Here is a 20,881-nt window from a genome sequence, read left to right on the forward strand (position 1 = left end):
CAGCACCAGGAACCTCTTCTCAGACCACATGTCCAGCATCCTCATAATCAAGTGGAATTGTTCTCTCCTGAACTTTTGTTGCCTCTTTTCCTAGAACTTTCTTTGACTCTAAAAATACCAGGTCCTATTTCCTACACACACTTCCGTGTATGTTGGAGAAGGCAGGCTAGCCAACTCTGTCCACCTCTGGGGCCAGTGGAACTGTATGTAAGTAGCGAAGACATGTACTTGTTGCTAAATAAGTTGTTAGGGAATGAGGATGGCACTGCAATGTCTTCATAAGCTTAGTCATTGAAGCGTTTTCAATCAAAGGATTTCTCACCCTGAGAAGGACGTTTACTTCCGGGTCTATGGGTTAAATATCATGGTGAAGGAAAGCTCTAGAGAAGTGGTTAGCGATTTAACAAAATACTGGCACTCTTAGGAAGAGAGGGAAACTAGTGCAACACAGTGAAGGCCTTATAGGGAAGTCCCACAGCTAGCATCATACTCAATGGTGAAACACTGAAAGCTTCTTTTCTTTTTTTGGTGAGAAAGAGTCACCCTGAGCTAACAACTGTGGTCGATCTTCCTCTTTTTTTGTTTGAGGAAGATTAGCCCTGAGTTAACTGTTGTGCCAGTCGTCGTCTATTTTGTATGTGGGTCGCCACCACAGCATGGCTGATGAGTGGTGTAGGTCCTCACACGGAGGTGAACCCCGGGAACCCGGGCCAGCGAAACAGAGCATGCTGAACTTAACCGCTACGCCATGGGGCCGGCCCTTACAGCTTTTCCTCTAAGATCAGGAAGAAGACAAGGATGCTCCTTTCACCACCCCTATGGAGCACAGTACAGAAGTTCAAGCCAGATCAATTGGTCAAGAAAAAGAAAGGGAAAGCCTCCAAATGGAAAAGAAGAAATACAATTACGTCTGTTTGCAGATGGCATTAACTTATATGCAGAAAACCATAAAGATTCTACAAAAACCTCTTAGACTAAGAAAGGAATTCAGCAATGTTGCAGGATACCAAATCAATGTACGAAAATTAGTTGTCTTTCCATAGACTGACAATTAAGAATCTGAAAGGGAAGTTAAGAAAACAGTTCCATTTACAATAACATCAAAAAGAGTAAAATACTGGGGAATTAACGTAACCAAGGGGATCAAAGACTTGTACACTGAAAAACTAAAAGACATTGTGGAAAGGAATAAAAAGACATAAGTAAATGGAAAGACATTCTGTGTTCATGGATTGGAAGACTTAATATCGTTAAGATGACGATGATACCCAAAGTGATCTACACATTCAAATGCAATCCCTATGAACGTCCCAATGACCTTTACTTTGCAGAAACAGAAAAAGCAACCCTAAACTACATGTGGGATTTCAAGGGAACAGAAATATCCAAGAGTATCTTCAAAAAAACAAAGTTAGAGGACTCACACTTCCTGATTTCCAAATTTACTGCAAAGCTATGGTAATCAAACAGTGTGGTACTAGGATAAAGACAGACATGTTGACCAATGGAATGGAAAAGAGAGCCCAGAAATAAACCCTCGCATATATTGTCTACAGATTTTGGACAGGGGTGCCCAGACCATTCAACGGGAAAAGACAGTCTTTTCAACAAATGGTGTTGGGAAAGCGGGATATGCATGCAACACAATGAGGTGGAACCCTTACCTAACACATTATACAAATATTACCTCAAAATGGATCAAAGACTGAAATGTAAAATCTCTTGGAAGAAAACATAGGGTGAAAGCTTCATGACTTTGGATTTGGCAATGATTTCTTGGACATGAATCCGAAGGCACAGGTAACAAAAGGAAAAATAGATAAATTGGACTTCACCAAAATTAAAAACTTTTGTGCATGAAAGAAGACTATCCACAAAGTGAAAAGACAACCCAAAGAATGGGAGAAAATATTTGCAAATCATATATCTGATAAGGGATGAACATCCAGAATATAGAGAACTACAGCTCAGCAACAATAAAAAACCCAGTCAAAAAATGGGCAAAGCACCTGAGCAGACATTTCTCGAAAGAAGATACACAAATAGCCAATAAGCACATGAAAGGATGCTCAGCATCACTAATCATTAGGGAAACTCAAATCAAAAACACAGTGAGGTACCACCTCACACCCATTAGGATGGCTATTTAAAAGCAAAGAAACAAACAGAAAACAACAAGTGTTGGCGAGGATGTGGAGAAATCGGAACTTCTGTGCATTGTTAGTGGGAATGTAAAATGGTGCAGCCACTGCGGAAAATGGTGTAGCAGTTCATTCGAAAATTGAAGGAAGAATTACCATTTGATCCAGCAATTCCACTTCTGGAAAATACCCCAAAGGACTGAAAGCAGGGATTTGAACAGATATGTGTCTACTCATGTTCATAGCAGCATTGTTCCCAGCAACCAGAGAGTGGAAGCAATGCAGAAGTTCAAAGATGGATGAATGATAAACAAAATGGGACATATCCATACAAGGGAATATTATTCAACCTTAACAAGGGATACAATTGTGGTATATGGTACACTATGGATGCAGACTTGAACACATTTATGCTAGGCGAAATAAGCCAGACACACAAAGGACTAATATCATCTGATTCCACTTATACTACTTACCTAGAATAGTCAAATTCATAGAGACAGAAACTAGAATGCTGGTTACCAGGGGCTACAGCAGGGAGTGAGAAGTTATTGTTTATTGGGTACAGAATTTAGTATAGTAAGATGAAAAAAGTTTTGGAAATGGATAGCGGTGTTGGTTGCACAACAGTATGACTCTACTGATGCCACTGAAGTATACACTTAAAAATGGTTAAAACTGTAAGTCTTAGGTATATTTTATGACATTAAAAATGGTAACAGAAAGAAAAAGAAAGAATCTTGTGCGAGGTCACACAGTATAAGCCAGACTCAGGATGAGAAACTTACTACATTTGATTCAGAGACTGAGCTCTTAACTATTTTGCCATTTTGTTTATTGTAAGCATCTCCTAATGGATATTCTTCCCCCTGTGACTTCTATCCATTTTGCACAACATTGGGAGAGTCATGGTCCCGGGAAGATGTGGGATCGGACAAGACGTCACTTACATTTCACATCCAGGCTGAGGAGGTCGCTTCTGCTGGAACTGACCAGGTTGGAGACCTCACACTGATAATCCCCGGCATCCTCTCTCTGACGGGGTCTATGGTGAGGGTGCTGTTGTCCTGGGACAGCTTCACCCGCTCTGTGAGCCAGAGACTCTGGTTACTGAAGAACCACTGGATGGAGATCTCAGTGTCATTTGTGAGGCAGGTCAGGACTACGGAGTCCTTATATTCTGTGACTTTGGTGTTGCTGGCTTCGATGGAGGGCTGTGCCACTGGGTCTGTGGAGAAACAGAGGAGGTGACTGAGTGAGAGTGGGGCCGGGCTCTGGGGCTATGCTCCTTCCTCAGAGATCTCAGTCAGTTCAAAGATCCCACAGTGGGCTGTGCGAAGGTGACCAAGAGGATGGCCCTGGCCCTGTGCACAAGGTTTTAAGTATTCATTAAGGTGACAGTCTGTAAAGCGAGGGCTGCACCTCCTCTCTGACCCGCATATCACCCCAGGATGACCCCTGACCAATTCCCCTGGACCCCTCTGTACTATCAGCACCAGGAACCTCTTCTCAGACCACATGTCCAGCATCCTCATAATCAAGTGGAATTGTTCTCTCCTGAACTTTTGTTGCCTCTTTTCCTAGAACTTTCTTTGACTCTAAAAATACCAGGTCCTATTTCCTACACACACTTCCGTGTATGTTGGAGAAGGCAGGCTAGCCAACTCTGTCCACCTCTGGGGCCAGTGGAACTGTATGTAAGTAGCGAAGACATGTACTTGTTGCTAAATAAGTTGTTAGGGAATGAGGATGGCACTGCAATGTCTTCATAAGCTTAGTCATTGAAGCGTTTTCAATCAAAGGATTTCTCACCCTGAGAAGGACGTTTACTTCCGGGTCTATGGGTTAAATATCATGGTGAAGGAAAGCTCTAGAGAAGTGGTTAGCGATTTAACAAAATACTGGCACTCTTAGGAAGAGAGGGAAACTAGTGCAACACAGTGAAGGCCTTATAGGGAAGTCCCACAGCTAGCATCATACTCAATGGTGAAACACTGAAAGCTTCTTTTCTTTTTTTGGTGAGAAAGAGTCACCCTGAGCTAACAACTGTGGTCGATCTTCCTCTTTTTGTTTGAGGAAGATTAGCCCTGAGTTAACTGTTGTGCCAGTCGTCGTCTATTTTGTATGTGGGTCGCCACCACAGCATGGCTGATGGGTGGTGTAGGTCCTCACACGGAGGTGAACCCGGGAACCCGGGCCAGCGAAACAGAGCATGCTGAACTTAACCGCTACGCCATGGGGCCGGCCCTTACAGCTTTTCCTCTAAGATCAGGAAGAAGACAAGGATGCTCCTTTCACCACCCCTATGGAGCACAGTACAGAAGTTCAAGCCAGATCAATTGGTCAAGAAAAAGAAAGGGAAAGCCTCCAAATGGAAAAGAAGAAATACAATTACGTCTGTTTGCAGATGGCATTAACTTATATGCAGAAAACCATAAAGATTCTACAAAAACCTCTTAGACTAAGAAAGGAATTCAGCAATGTTGCAGGATACCAAATCAATGTACGAAAATTAGTTGTCTTTCCATAGACTGACAATTAAGAATCTGAAAGGGAAGTTAAGAAAACAGTTCCATTTACAATAACATCAAAAAGAGTAAAATACTGGGGAATTAACGTAACCAAGGGGATCAAAGACTTGTACACTGAAAAACTAAAAGACATTGTGGAAAGGAATAAAAAGACATAAGTAAATGGAAAGACATTCTGTGTTCATGGATTGGAAGACTTAATATCGTTAAGATGACGATGATACCCAAAGTGATCTACACATTCAAATGCAATCCCTATGAACGTCCCAATGACCTTTACTTTGCAGAAACAGAAAAAGCAACCCTAAACTACATGTGGGATTTCAAGGGAACAGAAATATCCAAGAGTATCTTCAAAAAAAACAAAGTTAGAGGACTCACACTTCCTGATTTCCAAATTTACTGCAAAGCTATGGTAATCAAACAGTGTGGTACTAGGATAAAGACAGACATGTTGACCAATGGAATGGAAAAGAGAGCCCAGAAATAAACCCTCGCATATATTGTCTACAGATTTTGGACAGGGGTGCCCAGACCATTCAACGGGGAAAAGACAGTCTTTTCAACAAATGGTGTTGGGAAAGCGGGATATGCATGCAACACAATGAGGTGGAACCCTTACCTAACACATTATACAAAAAATTACCTCAAAATGGATCAAAGACTGAAATGTAAAATCTCTTGGAAGAAAACATAGGGTGAAAGCTTCATGACTTTGGATTTGGCAATGATTTCTTGGACATGAATCCGAAGGCACAGGTAACAAAAGGAAAAATAGATAAATTGGACTTCACCAAAATTAAAAACTTTTGTGCATGAAAGAAGACTATCCACAAAGTGAAAAGACAACCCAAAGAATGGGAGAAAATATTTGCAAATCATATATCTGATAAGGGATGAACATCCAGAATATAGAGAACTACAGCTCAGCAACAATAAAAAACCCAGTCAAAAAATGGGCAAAGCACCTGAGCAGACATTTCTCGAAAGAAGATACACAAATAGCCAATAAGCACATGAAAGGATGCTCAGCATCACTAATCATTAGGGAAACTCAAATCAAAAACACAGTGAGCGGGCCGGCCCTGTGGCTTGGTGGTTAAGTGCGCGCGCTGCGATGCTGGTGGCCCGGGTTCGGATCCCGGGTGCGCATCGAGGCACCACTTCTCCATTCATCCTGAGGCCGAGTCCCACATACAGCAACTAGAAGGATGTGCAGCTACGACATACAACTATCCACTGGGGCTTTGGGGGGAAAAAATAAAATAAATAAAATCTTTAAAAAAAAAAAAAAAAAAAAAAAAAAAAAAAAAAACACAGTGAGGTACCACCTCACACCCATTAGGATGGCTATTTAAAAGCAAAGAAACAAACAGAAAACAACAAGTGTTGGCGAGGATGTGGAGAAATCGGAACTTCTGTGCATTGTTAGTGGGAATGTAAAATGGTGCAGCCACTGCGGAAAATGGTGTAGCAGTTCATTCGAAAATTGAAGGAAGAATTACCATTTGATCCAGCAATTCCACTTCTGGAAAATACCCCAAAGGACTGAAAGCAGGGATTTGAACAGATATGTGTCTACTCATGTTCATAGCAGCATTGTTCCCAGCAACCAGAGAGTGGAAGCAATGCAGAAGTTCAAAGATGGATGAATGATAAACAAAATGGGACATATCCATACAAGGGAATATTATTCAACCTTAACAAGGGATACAATTGTGGTATATGGTACACTATGGATGCAGACTTGAACACATTTATGCTAGGCGAAATAAGCCAGACACACAAAGGACTAATATCATCTGATTCCACTTATACTACTTACCTAGAATAGTCAAATTCATAGAGACAGAAACTAGAATGCTGGTTACCAGGGGCTACAGCAGGGAGTGAGAAGTTATTGTTTATTGGGTACAGAATTTAGTATAGTAAGATGAAAAAAGTTTTGGAAATGGATAGCGGTGTTGGTTGCACAACAGTATGACTCTACTGATGCCACTGAAGTATACACTTAAAAATGGTTAAAACTGTAAGTCTTAGGTATATTTTATGACATTAAAAATGGTAACAGAAAGAAAAAGAAAGAATCTTGTGCGAGGTCACACAGTATAAGCCAGACTCAGGATGAGAAACTTACTACATTTGATTCAGAGACTGAGCTCTTAACTATTTTGCCATTTTGTTTATTGTAAGCATCTCCTAATGGATATTCTTCCCCTGTGACTTCTATCCATTTTGCACAACATTGGGAGAGTCATGGTCCCGGGAAGATGTGGGATCGGACAAGACGTCACTTACATTTCACATCCAGGCTGAGGAGGTCGCTTCTGCTGGAACTGACCAGGTTGGAGACCTCACACTGATAATCCCCGGCATCCTCTCTCCTGACGGGGTCTATGGTGAGGGTGCTGTTGTCCTGGGACAGCTTCACCCGCTCTGTGAGCCAGAGACTCTGGTTACTGAAGAACCACTGGATGGAGATCTCAGTGTCATTTGTGAGGCAGGTCAGGACTACGGAGTCCTTATATTCTGTGACTTTGGTGTTGCTGGCTTCGATGGAGGGCTGTGCCACTGGGTCTGTGGAGAAACAGAGGAGGTGACTGAGTGAGAGTGGGGCCGGGCTCTGGGGCTATGCTCCTTCCTCAGAGATCTCAGTCAGTTCAAAGATCCCACAGTGGGCTGTGCGAAGGTGACCAAGAGGATGGCCCTGGCCCTGTGCACAAGGTTTTAAGTATTCATTAAGGTGACAGTCTGTAAAGCGAGGGCTGCACCTCCTCTCTGACCTGCATATCACCCCAGGATGACCCCTGACCAATTCCCCTGGACCCCTCTTTACTATCAGCACCAGGAACCTCTTCTCAGACCACATGTCCAGCATCCTCATAATCAAGTGGAATTGTTCTCTCCTGAACTTTTGTTGCCTCTTTTCCTAGAACTTTCTTTGACTCTAAAAATACCAGGTCCTATTTCCTACACACACTTCCGTGTATGTTGGAGAAGGCAGGCTAGCCAACTCTGTCCACCTCTGGGGCCAGTGGAACTGTATGTAAGTAGCGAAGACATGTACTTGTTGCTAAATAAGTTGTTAGGGAATGAGGATGGCACTGCAATGTCTTCATAAGCTTAGTCATTGAAGCGTTTTCAATCAAAGGATTTCTCACCCTGAGAAGGACGTTTACTTCCGGGTCTATGGGTTAAATATCATGGTGAAGGAAAGCTCTAGAGAAGTGGTTAGCGATTTAACAAAATACTGGCACTCTTAGGAAGAGAGGGAAACTAGTGCAACACAGTGAAGGCCTTATAGGGAAGTCCCACAGCTAGCATCATACTCAATGGTGAAACACTGAAAGCTTCTTTTCTTTTTTTGGTGAGAAAGAGTCACCCTGAGCTAACAACTGTGGTCGATCTTCCTCTTTTTTTGTTTGAGGAAGATTAGCCCTGAGTTAACTGTTGTGCCAGTCGTCGTCTATTTTGTATGTGGGTCGCCACCACAGCATGGCTGATGAGTGGTGTAGGTCCTCACACGGAGGTGAACCCCGGGAACCCGGGCCAGCGAAACAGAGCACGCTGAACTTAACCGCTACGCCATGGGGCCGGCCCTTACAGCTTTTCCTCTAAGATCAGGAAGAAGACAAGGATGCTCCTTTCACCACCCCTATGGAGCACAGTACAGAAGTTCAAGCCAGATCAATTGGTCAAGAAAAAGAAAGGGAAAGCCTCCAAATGGAAAAGAAGAAATACAATTACGTCTGTTTGCAGATGGCATTAACTTATATGCAGAAAACCATAAAGATTCTACAAAAACCTCTTAGACTAAGAAAGGAATTCAGCAATGTTGCAGGATACCAAATCAATGTACGAAAATTAGTTGTCTTTCCATAGACTGACAATTAAGAATCTGAAAGGGAAGTTAAGAAAACAGTTCCATTTACAATAACATCAAAAAGAGTAAAATACTGGGGAATTAACGTAACCAAGGGGATCAAAGACTTGTACACTGAAAAACTAAAAGACATTGTGGAAAGGAATAAAAAGACATAAGTAAATGGAAAGACATTCTGTGTTCATGGATTGGAAGACTTAATATCGTTAAGATGACGATGATACCCAAAGTGATCTACACATTCAAATGCAATCCCTATGAACGTCCCAATGACCTTTACTTTGCAGAAACAGAAAAAGCAACCCTAAACTACATGTGGGATTTCAAGGGAACAGAAATATCCAAGAGTATCTTCAAAAAAAACAAAGTTAGAGGACTCACACTTCCTGATTTCCAAATTTACTGCAAAGCTATGGTAATCAAACAGTGTGGTACTAGGATAAAGACAGACATGTTGACCAATGGAATGGAAAAGAGAGCCCAGAAATAAACCCTCGCATATATTGTCTACAGATTTTGGACAGGGGTGCCCAGACCATTCAACGGGGAAAAGACAGTCTTTTCAACAAATGGTGTTGGGAAAGCGGGATAGGCATGCAACACAATGAGGTGGAACCCTTACCTAACACATTATACAAAAAATTACCTCAAAATGGATCAAAGACTGAAATGTAAAATCTCTTGGAAGAAAACATAGGGTGAAAGCTTCATGACTTTGGATTTGGCAATGATTTCTTGGACATGAATCCGAAGGCACAGGTAACAAAAGGAAAAATAGATAAATTGGACTTCACCAAAATTAAAAACTTTTGTGTATGGAAGAAGACTATCCACAAAGTGAAAAGACAACCCAAAGAATGGGAGAAAATATTTGCAAATCATATATCTGATAAGGGATGAACATCCAGAATATAGAGAACTACAGCTCAGCAACAATAAAAAACCCAGTCAAAAAATGGGCAAAGCACCTGAGCAGACATTTCTCGAAAGAAGATACACAAATAGCCAATAAGCACATGAAAGGATGCTCAGCATCACTAATCATTAGGGAAACTCAAATCAAAAACACAGTGAGGTACCACCTCACACCCATTAGGATGGCTATTTAAAAGCAAAGAAACAAACAGAAAACAACAAGTGTTGGCGAGGATGTGGAGAAATCGGAACTTCTGTGCATTGTTAGTGGGAATGTAAAATGGTGCAGCCACTGCGGAAAATGGTGTAGCAGTTCATTCAAAAATTGAAGAAAGAATTACCATTTGATCCAGCAATTCCACTTCTGGAAAATACCCCAAAGGACTGAAAGCAGGGATTTGAACAGATATGTGTCTACTCATGTTCATAGCAGCATTGTTCCCAGCAACCAGAGAGTGGAAGCAATGCAGAAGTTCAAAGATGGATGAATGATAAACAAAATGGGACATATCCATACAAGGGAATATTATTCAACCTTAACAAGGGATACAATTGTGGTATATGGTACACTATGGATGCAGACTTGAACACATTTATGCTAGGTGAAATAAGCCAGACACACAAAGGACTAATATCATCTGATTCCACTTATACTACTTACCTAGAATAGTCAAATTCATAGAGACAGAAACTAGAATGCTGGTTACCAGGGGCTACAGCAGGGAGTGAGAAGTTATTGTTCATTGGGTACAGAATTTAGTATAGTAAGATGAAAAAAGTTTTGGAAATGGATAGCGGTGTTGGTTGCACAACAGTATGACTCTACTGATGCCACTGAAGTATACACTTAAAAATGGTTAAAACTGTAAGTCTTAGGTATATTTTATGACATTAAAATTGGTAACAGAAAGAAAAAGAAAGAATCTTGTGCGAGGTCACACAGTATAAGCCAGACTCAGGATGAGAAACTTACTACATTTGATTCAGAGACTGAGCTCTTAACTATTTTGCCATTTTGTTTATTGTAAGCATCTCCTAATGGATATTCTTCCCACTGTGACTTCTATCCATTTTGCACAACATTGGGAGAGTCATGGTCCCGGGAAGATGTGGGATCGGACAAGACGTCACTTACATTTCACATCCAGGCTGAGGAGGTCGCTTCTGCTGGAACTGACCAGGTTGGAGACCTCACACTGATAATCCCCGGCATCCTCTCTCCTGACGGGGTCTATGGTGAGGGTGCTGTTGTCCTGGGACAGCTTCACCCGCTCTGTGAGCCAGAGACTCTGGTTACTGAAGAACCACTGGATGGAGATCTCAGTGTCATTTGTGAGGCAGGTCAGGACTACGGAGTCCTTATATTCTGTGACTTTGGTGTTGCTGGCTTCGATGGAGGGCTGTGCCACTGGGTCTGTGGAGAAACAGAGGAGGTGACTGAGTGAGAGTGGGGCCGGGCTCTGGGGCTATGCTCCTTCCTCAGAGATCTCAGTCAGTTCAAAGATCCCACAGTGGGCTGTGCGAAGGTGACCAAGAGGATGGCCCTGGCCCTGTGCACAAGGTTTTAAGTATTCATTAAGGTGACAGTCTGTAAAGCGAGGGCTGCACCTCCTCTCTGACCCGCATATCACCCCAGGATGACCCCTGACCAATTCCCCTGGACCCCTCTGTACTATCAGCACGAGGAACCTCTTCTCAGACCACATGTCCAGCATCCTCATAATCAAGTGGAATTGTTCTCTCCTGAACTTTTGTTGCCTCTTTTCCTAGAACTTTCTTTGACTCTAAAAATATCAGGTCCTATTTCCTACACACACTTCCGTGTATGTTGGAGAAGGCAGGCTAGCCAACTCTGTCCACCTCTGGGGCCAGTGGAACTGTATGTAAGTAGCGAAGACATGTACTTGTTGCTAAATAAGTTGTTAGGGAATGAGGATGGCCCTGCACTGTCTTCATAAGCTTAGTCATTGAAGCGTTTTCAATCAAAGGATTTCTCACCCTGAGAAGGACGTTTACTTCCGGGTCTATGGGTTAAATATCATGGTGAAGGAAAGCTCTAGAGAAGTGGTTAGCGATTTAACAAAATACTGGCACTCTTAGGAAGAGAGGGAAACTAGTGCAACACAGTGAAGGCCTTATAGGGAAGTCCACAGCTAGCATCATACTCAATGGTGAAACACTGAAAGCTTCTTTTCTTTTTTTTGGTGAGAAAGAGTCACCCTGAGCTAACATCTGTGGTTTATCTTCCTCTTTTTTTGTTTGAGGAAGATTAGCCCTGAGTTAACTGTTGTGCCAGTCGTCGTCTATTTTGTATGTGGGTGGCCACCACAGCATGGCTGATGAGTGGTGCAGGTCCTCACACGGAGCTGAACCCGGGAACCCAGGCCAGCGAAACAGAGCACGCTGAACTTAACCACTACGCCATCGGGCCGGCCGTTACAGCTTTTCCTCTAAGATCAGGAAGAAGACAAGGATGCTCCTTTCACCACCCCTATGGAGCACAGTACAGAAGTTCAAGCCAGATCAATTGGTCAAGAAAAAGAAAGGGAAAGCCTCCAAATGGAAAAGAAGAATTACAATCATGTTTTTTTGCAGATGGCATGAACCTGTAAGTAGAAAACCATAAAGATTCTGCAAGAAACTTTTACAACTAGGAAATGGATTCAGCAAATTTGCTGGATAGAAAATCCACATACAAATATCAGTTGTCTTTTTGCAGAGTAACAATCAACAATCTGAAAGGGAAATTAAGAATACATTTCCATTTACAGTAACATCAAAAAGAGTAAAATACTTCGAAAGTAATTCAGCAAAGGAGCTGAAAACTTGAACACTGAAAAACTACAGAGCATTGGTAAAAAAAAATAAGGCATAAATAAATGGAAAGATATTCTTTCTTCATGGATTATAAGACTTAATATGGTTTAGGTGACTATAATACTAAAGGTGATCTACCTATTAAATGCAATGTATCAAAGTCCCAGTGACATTTTTATGAAGAAATAGAAATACCCATCCCATTGCAACATAAGAGTAAAATACCTAGGAATCCACTTGACAAAAGAGGTGAAAGATCTGTACTCTAAAAATTATAAATCTTTGCTGAAAGAAATTTAAGAAGACACAAAGAAATAGAAAGATATTCCATGCTCTTGGATGGGAAGAATTAACATAGTTAAGATTTCCCTACTTCCTAAAGCAATCTATAGATTCAATACAATCCCTATCAAAGTTCCAACCACACTTTTCACAGAAATAGAACAAAAAAATCCTAAAATTTATATGGAACAACAAAAGACCCCAATAGCCAAAGGAATCCTGAGAAAAAAGAACAAAGGTGGAGGTATCACACTCCCTGATTTCAAAATATACTACAAAGCAATAGTAACCAAAACAGCATGGTACTGGCACAAAAACAGACACACAGATCAATCGAATAGAATCAAAAGCCCAGAAATAAACCCACACATCTATGGACGGCTAATTTTCGACAAAGGAGCCAAGAATATACAATGGAGAAAGGAAAGTCTCTTCAACAAATGGTGTTGGCAAAACTGGACAGCCACATGCAAAAAAAAATGAACATAGGCCATTATCTTACACCATACACAAAAATTAACTCCAAATGGATTAAAGACTTGAATGTAAGACCTAAAGCCATGAAACTTCTAGAAGAAAACATAGGAAGTACACTCTTCGACATCAGGGTCAGCAACATAGTTTCAAGCACCATGTTTGACCAGGTAAGAGAAACAATAGAAAAAATAAACAAATGGGACTACAGAAAACTGAAAAGCTTCTGCACAGCGAAGGAATCCATCAAGAAAACGAAAAGAAAACCTAACAATAGGGAGAAGATATTTGCAAACCATATATCTGATAAAGGGTTAATCTCCAAAATCTATATTTAAGAACTCATACATCTCAACAACAGAAAAACTAACAACCCAATTAAAAAATGGGCAAAAGACCTGAACAGACCTTTCTCCAAAGAAGATATAGAGATGGCCCACAGGCACATGAAAAGATGTTCAACATCATTAAGTATCAGGGAAATGCAAATCAAAACTACAACGAGATATCACCTCACTCCCGAAGAATGGCTATAATTAACAAGACAGGAAACAACAAGTGTTGGAGAGGATGTGAAGAGAAGAGAACACTGCTGGTGGGAGTGCAAAGTGGTGCAGCCACTATGGAAAACAGTATGGAGATTCCTCAAAAAATTAAGAATAGAACTACCATACAACCCAGCTATTCCACTGCTGGGTATTTATCCAAAGAACACGAAAACACCAATGCCTAAAGATACATGCACCCCTGTGTTCATTGCAGCATTATTCACAATAGCAGTATTATTCACAAGACTTGGAAGCAACCTAAGTGCCCACCAAGGGATGAATGGATGAAGAAGATGTGGTATATATACACAATGGAATACTACTCAGCCGTAAGAAACGACGAAATCCAGCCATTTGTGACAACATGGATGGACATTGAGGGTATTATGCTAAGCGAAATAAGTCAGAGGGAGAAGGTCAAATATCATATGATCTCACTCATAAGTAGAAGATAAAAACACCAACAAAAAAACATAGAGACAGAGATTGGTTTGGTGGTTATCAGGGGAGGAGGGGAGGGAGCAGGGCGAAAGGAATGATTAGGCACATGTGTGTGATGATGGATTGTAATTAGTATTTGGGTGGTGAACATGATATAATCAATGCAGAAATAGAAGTATAATGATGGATGTCTGAAATTTATACAATGTTACAAATCAATGTTACTGCAATAAAAAAATAAAGAAATAGAAAATTAAAAAAAAAAGAAAAAATAGAAAATAAAGCGACCAAGGTAGGGGAAAGCAAAACTTGCAAGCAAAAATGATAAAAATAACTTATGTCCACTTTGCTCATTTTCTCACAACAACCATGGCCTCTAAATGCTCATGCCTTGTGCTGGCCTGGAGGTGCCAAATATTTAAGAAAGAGATGATGTTATGCTTGTTAGAAATATTGTTTTCTCCATCCACAAATGAATGTTGATTAATAAATCATGTAATAACAACAACAACAACAAAAAAGAAAAACCCATCCTAAAATTCATGTGGAATTTCAAGGGATCCCAAATATCCAAAACAATCTTGAAAAAGAACAAAGTTAGGGGACGCACACTTCTTGGTTTCAAAATTTACTACGAAGCTGCGGTAATCAAAACAGTGTGGTACTAGCATAAAGACAGACATATAGACTAATAGAATAGAATAGAGAGCTCAGAAATAAATCATTGCATATGTCATCAAATGATTTTTGACAGGGATGCCAAGACCATTTAATGGGGAAAAGACAGTCTTTTTAACAGACAGTGTTGGGAAAACTAGATATCCCTGCAAAGAAATGAATTTGAACACTTATTTAACACCACATGCAAAAAATTAACTCAAGATGGATCCAAGACCTAAATGTAAGAGCTAAAACTATAAAAGCTCTTTGAAGAAAACATAGAGTGAGAGCTTCATACTTTGGATTTGGCAATGTTTCATTGGACCTGAAACCAAAGATACAGGCAAGAAAAAGAAGAACAGATAAATTGGACTTCAACAAAATTAAAAACTTTCATGCATCAAAGAACAACTTCAACAAAGTGAAAAGACAATGCAGAGAGTAAAGGAAATATTCGTGAATCATATATCTGATAAGGGATTACCATTCAGAATATATAGAGAACTACATGTCAACAACAGAAAATCCAATCAAAAAATGGCAAAGGACTTGAACAGACATTTCTCGAAAGAAGATACACAAATGGCCAATACGCACGTGAAAAGATGCTCAGCCTCACTAATCATGAGGGAAATGCAAATCAAAAACACAATGAGATACCACCTCATGCCCACTAGGATGGTTATTATAAAACAAACCAACAGAAAATAAGTGTTGGCCAGGATATGGAGAAATTGGAACTTCTGTGCATTGCTAGTGGGAATGTAAAATGGTGCAGCTACTGTGGAAAATGTTATGGCAGGTCATCCAAAACTGAACAAAGAATTGCCATTTGATCCAGCAATTCTGCTTCTGGTAAATATGGAAAAGAATTAAAAGTAGGGATTTGAACACCCGTGGTCATAGCAGCATTATTCACAATAGCCAAAAGATGAAAAGAACCAAAAAGTTCATCGACTGATGAATGATAAGCAAAATGTGATATATACATACAAGGGAATGTAATTCAGCCTTAGAAAGGAATGAAATTCTGATATATGCTACAACATGGATGGAACATTGACGACATTATGCTAAGTGAAATACGCCAGACACGAAAGGACAAATACTGTATGATTCCACTTACACAAAGTACCTAGAATAGTCAAATTCATAGAGACAGAAAGTAGAATGATGGTTGCTAGGGACTGCGGTGGGGAAGTGGGGAGTTATTGTTTAATGGGTACAGAGTTTTAGTATAGTAAGACGGAAAATTTCTAGATGGATAGTGGGAATGACAGCACAACAATGTGAATGCATTTAATTGCATTAAATGCTATACACTTACAGATGCCTAAATGGTAAATCTTATGAATATTTTAGCACAAAACATTTTCCACTTAAAAAATGGTAACAGAAAAAAAAAAAATCTTGTGTGTGGTTGCACAGAAAATGCCAGACCCAGGATGAGAAACTTAGAATATTTGATTCGGAGACTAAGCTGTTAACCACTTTGCCATTCTGTTTACTATAATGATCTCTTAATTGATATTCTGCCTCCTATGACTTCTATCCATGCTGCACAACAGTGGTAGAGTCATCTTCCCAGGAGCATGTAGTATGGGGCAAGTGGTCACTTACATTTCACATCCAGCCTGAGGAGGTCGCTTTTGCTGGAACTGACCAGGTTGGAGACTTCACACTGATATTCCCCAGCATCCTCCCTCCTGACAGGGTCTATGGTGAGGGTGCTGTTGTCCTGGGACAGCTTCATCCTCTCTGTGAGCCATAGACTCTGGTTATTGAAGAACCACTGGATGGAGATCTCAGTGTCATTTGTGAGGCAGGTCAGGACCACAGCGTCCTTATTTTCTGTGACTGTGGTGTTGCTGGCTTGGATGAAAGGCTGTGCCACTGAGTCTATGGAGAAACAGAGGAGGTGACTGACTGAGAGTGGGGCTGGAGCCTGGGGCCACGGTGCCTCCTCAGAGATCTCAGCCAGTTCTCACATCCCACAGTCAGCTATGTAAAGGTGACCCAGAGGATGGCCCTGACCCTGTGAACAATGTTGTAAGTATTTATTCAGGTGACAGTCTGTAAGGAGAGGGCTGCACCTTTTCCCTGACCCAGATCACCCCAGGATGACCACTGACCAGTTCCCCTGGACATCTCTGTAGTACCACTACCAGGAACCTCTTCTCAGGCCATGTGTCCTGCATTTTCATCATTAAGTGGAATTTTTCTCTCATGAACTTTTGTTGCCTTTTTTCTAGAACTTTCTTTGACTCTAAAAAGATCAGGTCCTATTCCCTATACACACTTTCGTGTGTGTTGGGGAAGGCAGGCTGTCCATGTCTGGGGCCAAGGGAACTTTATGTAAGTAGGGAAGGCATTTGCTTCTTGTTAAATAATTTGTTAGGGGATGGGGATGGCCCTGTCCAGACTTCATAAGCTTAGGCATTGAAGAGTTTTCAGTCAAAGGATTTCTCACTCTGAAGAGTAATTTTACTTTCAGGTCTGTGGATTGAATATCACAGTGAAGGAAATCTCTAGAGAAGTGGTTACTGATTTAACAAAATACCGGCACTCTTAGGAATAGAAGGAAACTAGTGCAACATAGTGAAGGCTTTACATGAAAGGCCCACAGCTTGCAGCATATTCAGTGGTGAAACACTGAAAGATTTTCCTTTAAGATCATTGAGGGTATTATGCAAAGTGAGATAAGTCAGAGGGAGAAGGTCAAATACCATATGATTTCCTTCATTAAGTAGTAGATAATAACAACAATAAACACATAGAGACAGAGATTGGATTCGTGGTTACCAGAGGGGAACGGGGGAGGGAGGAGGGCCAAGGGGATAATTCGGCACGAGTGTGGTGATGGGTTGTAATTAGTATTCGGGTGGTGAACATGACGCAATCTATGCAGAAATAGAAGTATAATGATGTACACCTGAAATTTATACAATGTTATAAACCAATCTTACTGCAATAAACAAAAAATAAAAAAAAAATAGTAACAGAAAAAGAAAGAATCTTGTATAAAGTCACACAGGAAATGCCAGACCCACGATAAGAAACTTCGTATATTTGATTCAGAGACTGAGGTCTTAACCACTTTGCCATTCTGTATACTGTATTGGTCCCTTGGTTGATATTCTGCCCTCTGTAGCTTCTATCCATTTTGCACGACATTGGTAGAGTCATCCATCCTCCCAGGAAGATATGGGATGGGACAAGTGGTCATTTACCTTTCACCTCCAGCCTGAGGAGGTCACTTTTGCTGGAACTGACCAGGTTGGAGACCTCACACTGATAATCGCCAGCATCCTCCCTCCTGACAGGGTCTATGGTGAGGGTGCTGTTGTCCTGGGACAGCTTCATCCGCTCTGTGAGCCAGATACTCTGGTTATTGAAGAACCACTGGGTGGAGATCCCAGTGTCATTTGTGAGGCAAGTCAGGACCACAGCATCCTTATTTTCTGTGACTATGGTGTTGCTGGCTTGGATGGAGGGCTGTGCCACTGGATCTGTGGAGAAATAGAGGAGGTGACTGAGTGAGAGTGGGCCTGGGGCCACAGTCCTTCCTCAGCCAGTTCTCAGATCCCACTGTGAGCTGTGTGAAGGAGACCGAGAGGATGGCTCTGGCCCTTATAGAAGGACGGTTTTTGTTCAGGTGACAGTCTGTACGGGGAGGGCTGCACCTCCTCTCTGACCCCCTAATAACACCAGTATGAACGCAGACTGGTTCCCCATGTCATCTCCATAGTATCAGCTCCAGAAACCTCTTCTCAGCCCATGTATTCAGCATCCTCATCATCAGGTGGAATTTTTCTCCCATTAGCTTTTGTGTGACCCTTTGCTAGAGCTTTCTGTGACTTTATGAAAGATCAGACGTGCTCTTGGGTATGGTAGCTTTAAATAGAGAAGTGAAGGTGTTTCTTTTGTTAAATAGTTTATTAGAGAATGATCATGGGCCAGCCAGTCATCATCACCTTAGGACCCGGAGAAGTTCCAATCTAAAGGATTTCTCAATCTGAATAGGACTTTTACTTCTTGGCTCATGGATTTAGTATCACAGAGAAGGATATCTCTAGAGAGAAGTGGTCACAGTTTTAATAAAATGCTGGTACACTTAGCCCTCTCTGTAAACTCTAAACTTTTTGGCACTGCTCCTTCCATCCCATGAAGGGACTGCGTGGATGAATCTACCTATTTTTCCAAGTGTGCACCATAATTCACTGTTCTCCTCTGGTATACGTATGTGCTGGTGTCACACAGTGTCATACAGTTGGTGACTTCAGAGCCAGGACACAGCTCAGCGGAGTCTGCACCGAGGCTTGCTCTTTTCCCATTTTCCTGCAGCCTGGCCTGAGAAAGGCTCTGGTGTCAGTGGGTGGCACAATTTGGCCAGATTGAGGACAGGCTGCCCATGTACCTTCTCCACATGCCCCTGTCCCACCACAGGTGGCATCAGAGCAGAGTCAGTCATAAGGTGAGCCAGGAACAGAAGGACCTTCTTCCTTCTCCCTCTGTGAAGCCCCTTCCACTGTATGGGGCTTTCTGGGGCTGAGAGAACTCCCTCCCCACATTCCAGGCTGGACCCACATCTGCCCTGGGAAATCAGAGAGCAAGGGGAGGAAGAGTCTGCAGAGATGTCGTGGGAGGGTTCAGGAACAGGATGGACACAAGATGGGCAATAGCTTTCGGGAGGCTCTTTCATGAAAACCAGACAGATTTCCACCCCAAAGCCTGGTGCCAATGGCCCAGGGAGCCACTTACCAGAGACTGTAATAGTCTTGACTGTGGTCCTATTGAAGCCAGTGACAGAGTTATGGACGAGGCAGGTATAGGATCCACTATCATTTGCAGTGATGTTGGGGATAAAGAGCTCCTGTGTGGATTGCTGGGGCCTCCCATTAATAAGCCAAGAATACTGTGCAGGTGGATTAGAGGCCGCGTGGCAGGAGAGGCTGAGGTTTGCCCCTGCACGGTAATAGGAGTCTGAGGGGGAAATGGTGGGGGCAGCCGGGCCATCTGGAGCAAACAGAATAAAGCCATTTGTGATGTAATCAGAGGGAAGGGGAAGCTCCTGGTCTGTACGAGGGCCACAGTGTCCTTCTGAGCCAGATCACAACCTTGTTTTAAAAACTCCCAACCATGACCCCTCTGTGTTCACTCATCCTGAGTCTGAGACATTAACCTGTTTGTCCCATCACAGGTTTTTGACCCCGAGCCTCTCAAGACAGCAGCAGCCCGTCCCCTCCTAGTCTTGGCTCAAGGCTGGGCCTGCCCAGATTTGCCTGACACAGGAAGTCATGGCCAGCCTGGTGTCCAGGGTTGAGGGTCTGTGTACACAAATCTGAGAGGGATGAATGTGGCCTGACCTCTGGTAGTGTGGATTTGGGCACACACCCTGGGCCAGGAAGGGACAGAAGTTACTCACAGAGAACATTGAGGTAGAATGGATCACTGCGACGGGCACTCACTGGGTTGCGGGTTTCACACTCATAGGGTCCTGTGTCATTCCTTGTGACACGGAGTAAAGTGAGAATCCTGTTGTCCAGGGACAGCTCCAGCCAAGTGCTGTCCAGGAGGCTCTGATTGTTGATCAGCCACAGGTAGGTGGTGTCCTGAGTCTCAGCTTCACATGTTAACACTACACGGTCCTCATGCTCCACGGGGCTGGAGTTGTTGCATGTGACGTTGGGTTTGGTTAACTCCGCTGCACAGATAACAGAGAGAATATTGCCTTGTGTGGGACCTTTGATTCCTCTAAAGGCCTCTTCAATCAGAATTGGCATCTCTCACCTCTCTGCCAACCCAAGTCCTTAAAAGAATAAGGCAGGTCTGTGTATCCTAAGGCAAATGCATAAGGATCTGAGCACTCAGTTAATGTAAGGCCACCTGCTCTATGTCTGGGAGAAAACACAGACTTTGCCAAGTCAAATAAGCCTCAGGGTTGGTCATGGAAAGACAAAGGACCGGGAGTCAGAGACCACCCAGTGCTTCTCCTTGTTCTTCACTGACCAGCTAACTGTCTGACCAACCTTGGGGTCCTCACTTGGAAAGTGTGGGTGCTGAGGCCCTTTCTATTACACAGACCTACCTCATCTAGTGTAGATGAGTTTTCCCTGAGGCCTTGCTTTCCAGGGTTATCCTAGAGATGGGTAATGATGGGCCTTCCTATAGTTCTTAAACCCAGAGAGG

General features: G+C 42.2%; 1 protein-coding gene across 1 annotated transcript in view; it reads right to left on the reverse strand.

The window, feature by feature from the left end:
- The window catches only part of LOC101397744 (obscurin-like), a 47,559-nt gene extending 27,084 nt beyond the window's left edge, over positions 1-20,475 (reverse strand). Inside the window, exons 1-7 of the mRNA XM_087421932.1 lie at positions 20,118-20,475; positions 17,923-18,201; positions 16,313-16,591; positions 10,606-10,884; positions 6,971-7,249; positions 3,253-3,369; positions 3,092-3,208 (exon numbers count right to left, since the gene is read on the reverse strand). Coding sequence (XP_087278058.1) covers positions 3,092-3,208; positions 3,253-3,369; positions 6,971-7,249; positions 10,606-10,884; positions 16,313-16,591; positions 17,923-18,201; positions 20,118-20,475 — 1,708 coding nt within the window. The remainder of the gene's footprint in view (positions 1-3,091; positions 3,209-3,252; positions 3,370-6,970; positions 7,250-10,605; positions 10,885-16,312; positions 16,592-17,922; positions 18,202-20,117) is intronic.
- Between the last annotated feature and the right edge of the window lie 406 nt (positions 20,476-20,881).

Source organism: Ceratotherium simum, chromosome 33 (assembly GCF_057802395.1).
Source record: "Ceratotherium simum simum isolate JZ-2026a chromosome 33, ASM5780239v1, whole genome shotgun sequence".
In the NCBI taxonomy this organism is placed as follows: domain Eukaryota; kingdom Metazoa; phylum Chordata; class Mammalia; order Perissodactyla; family Rhinocerotidae; genus Ceratotherium; species Ceratotherium simum.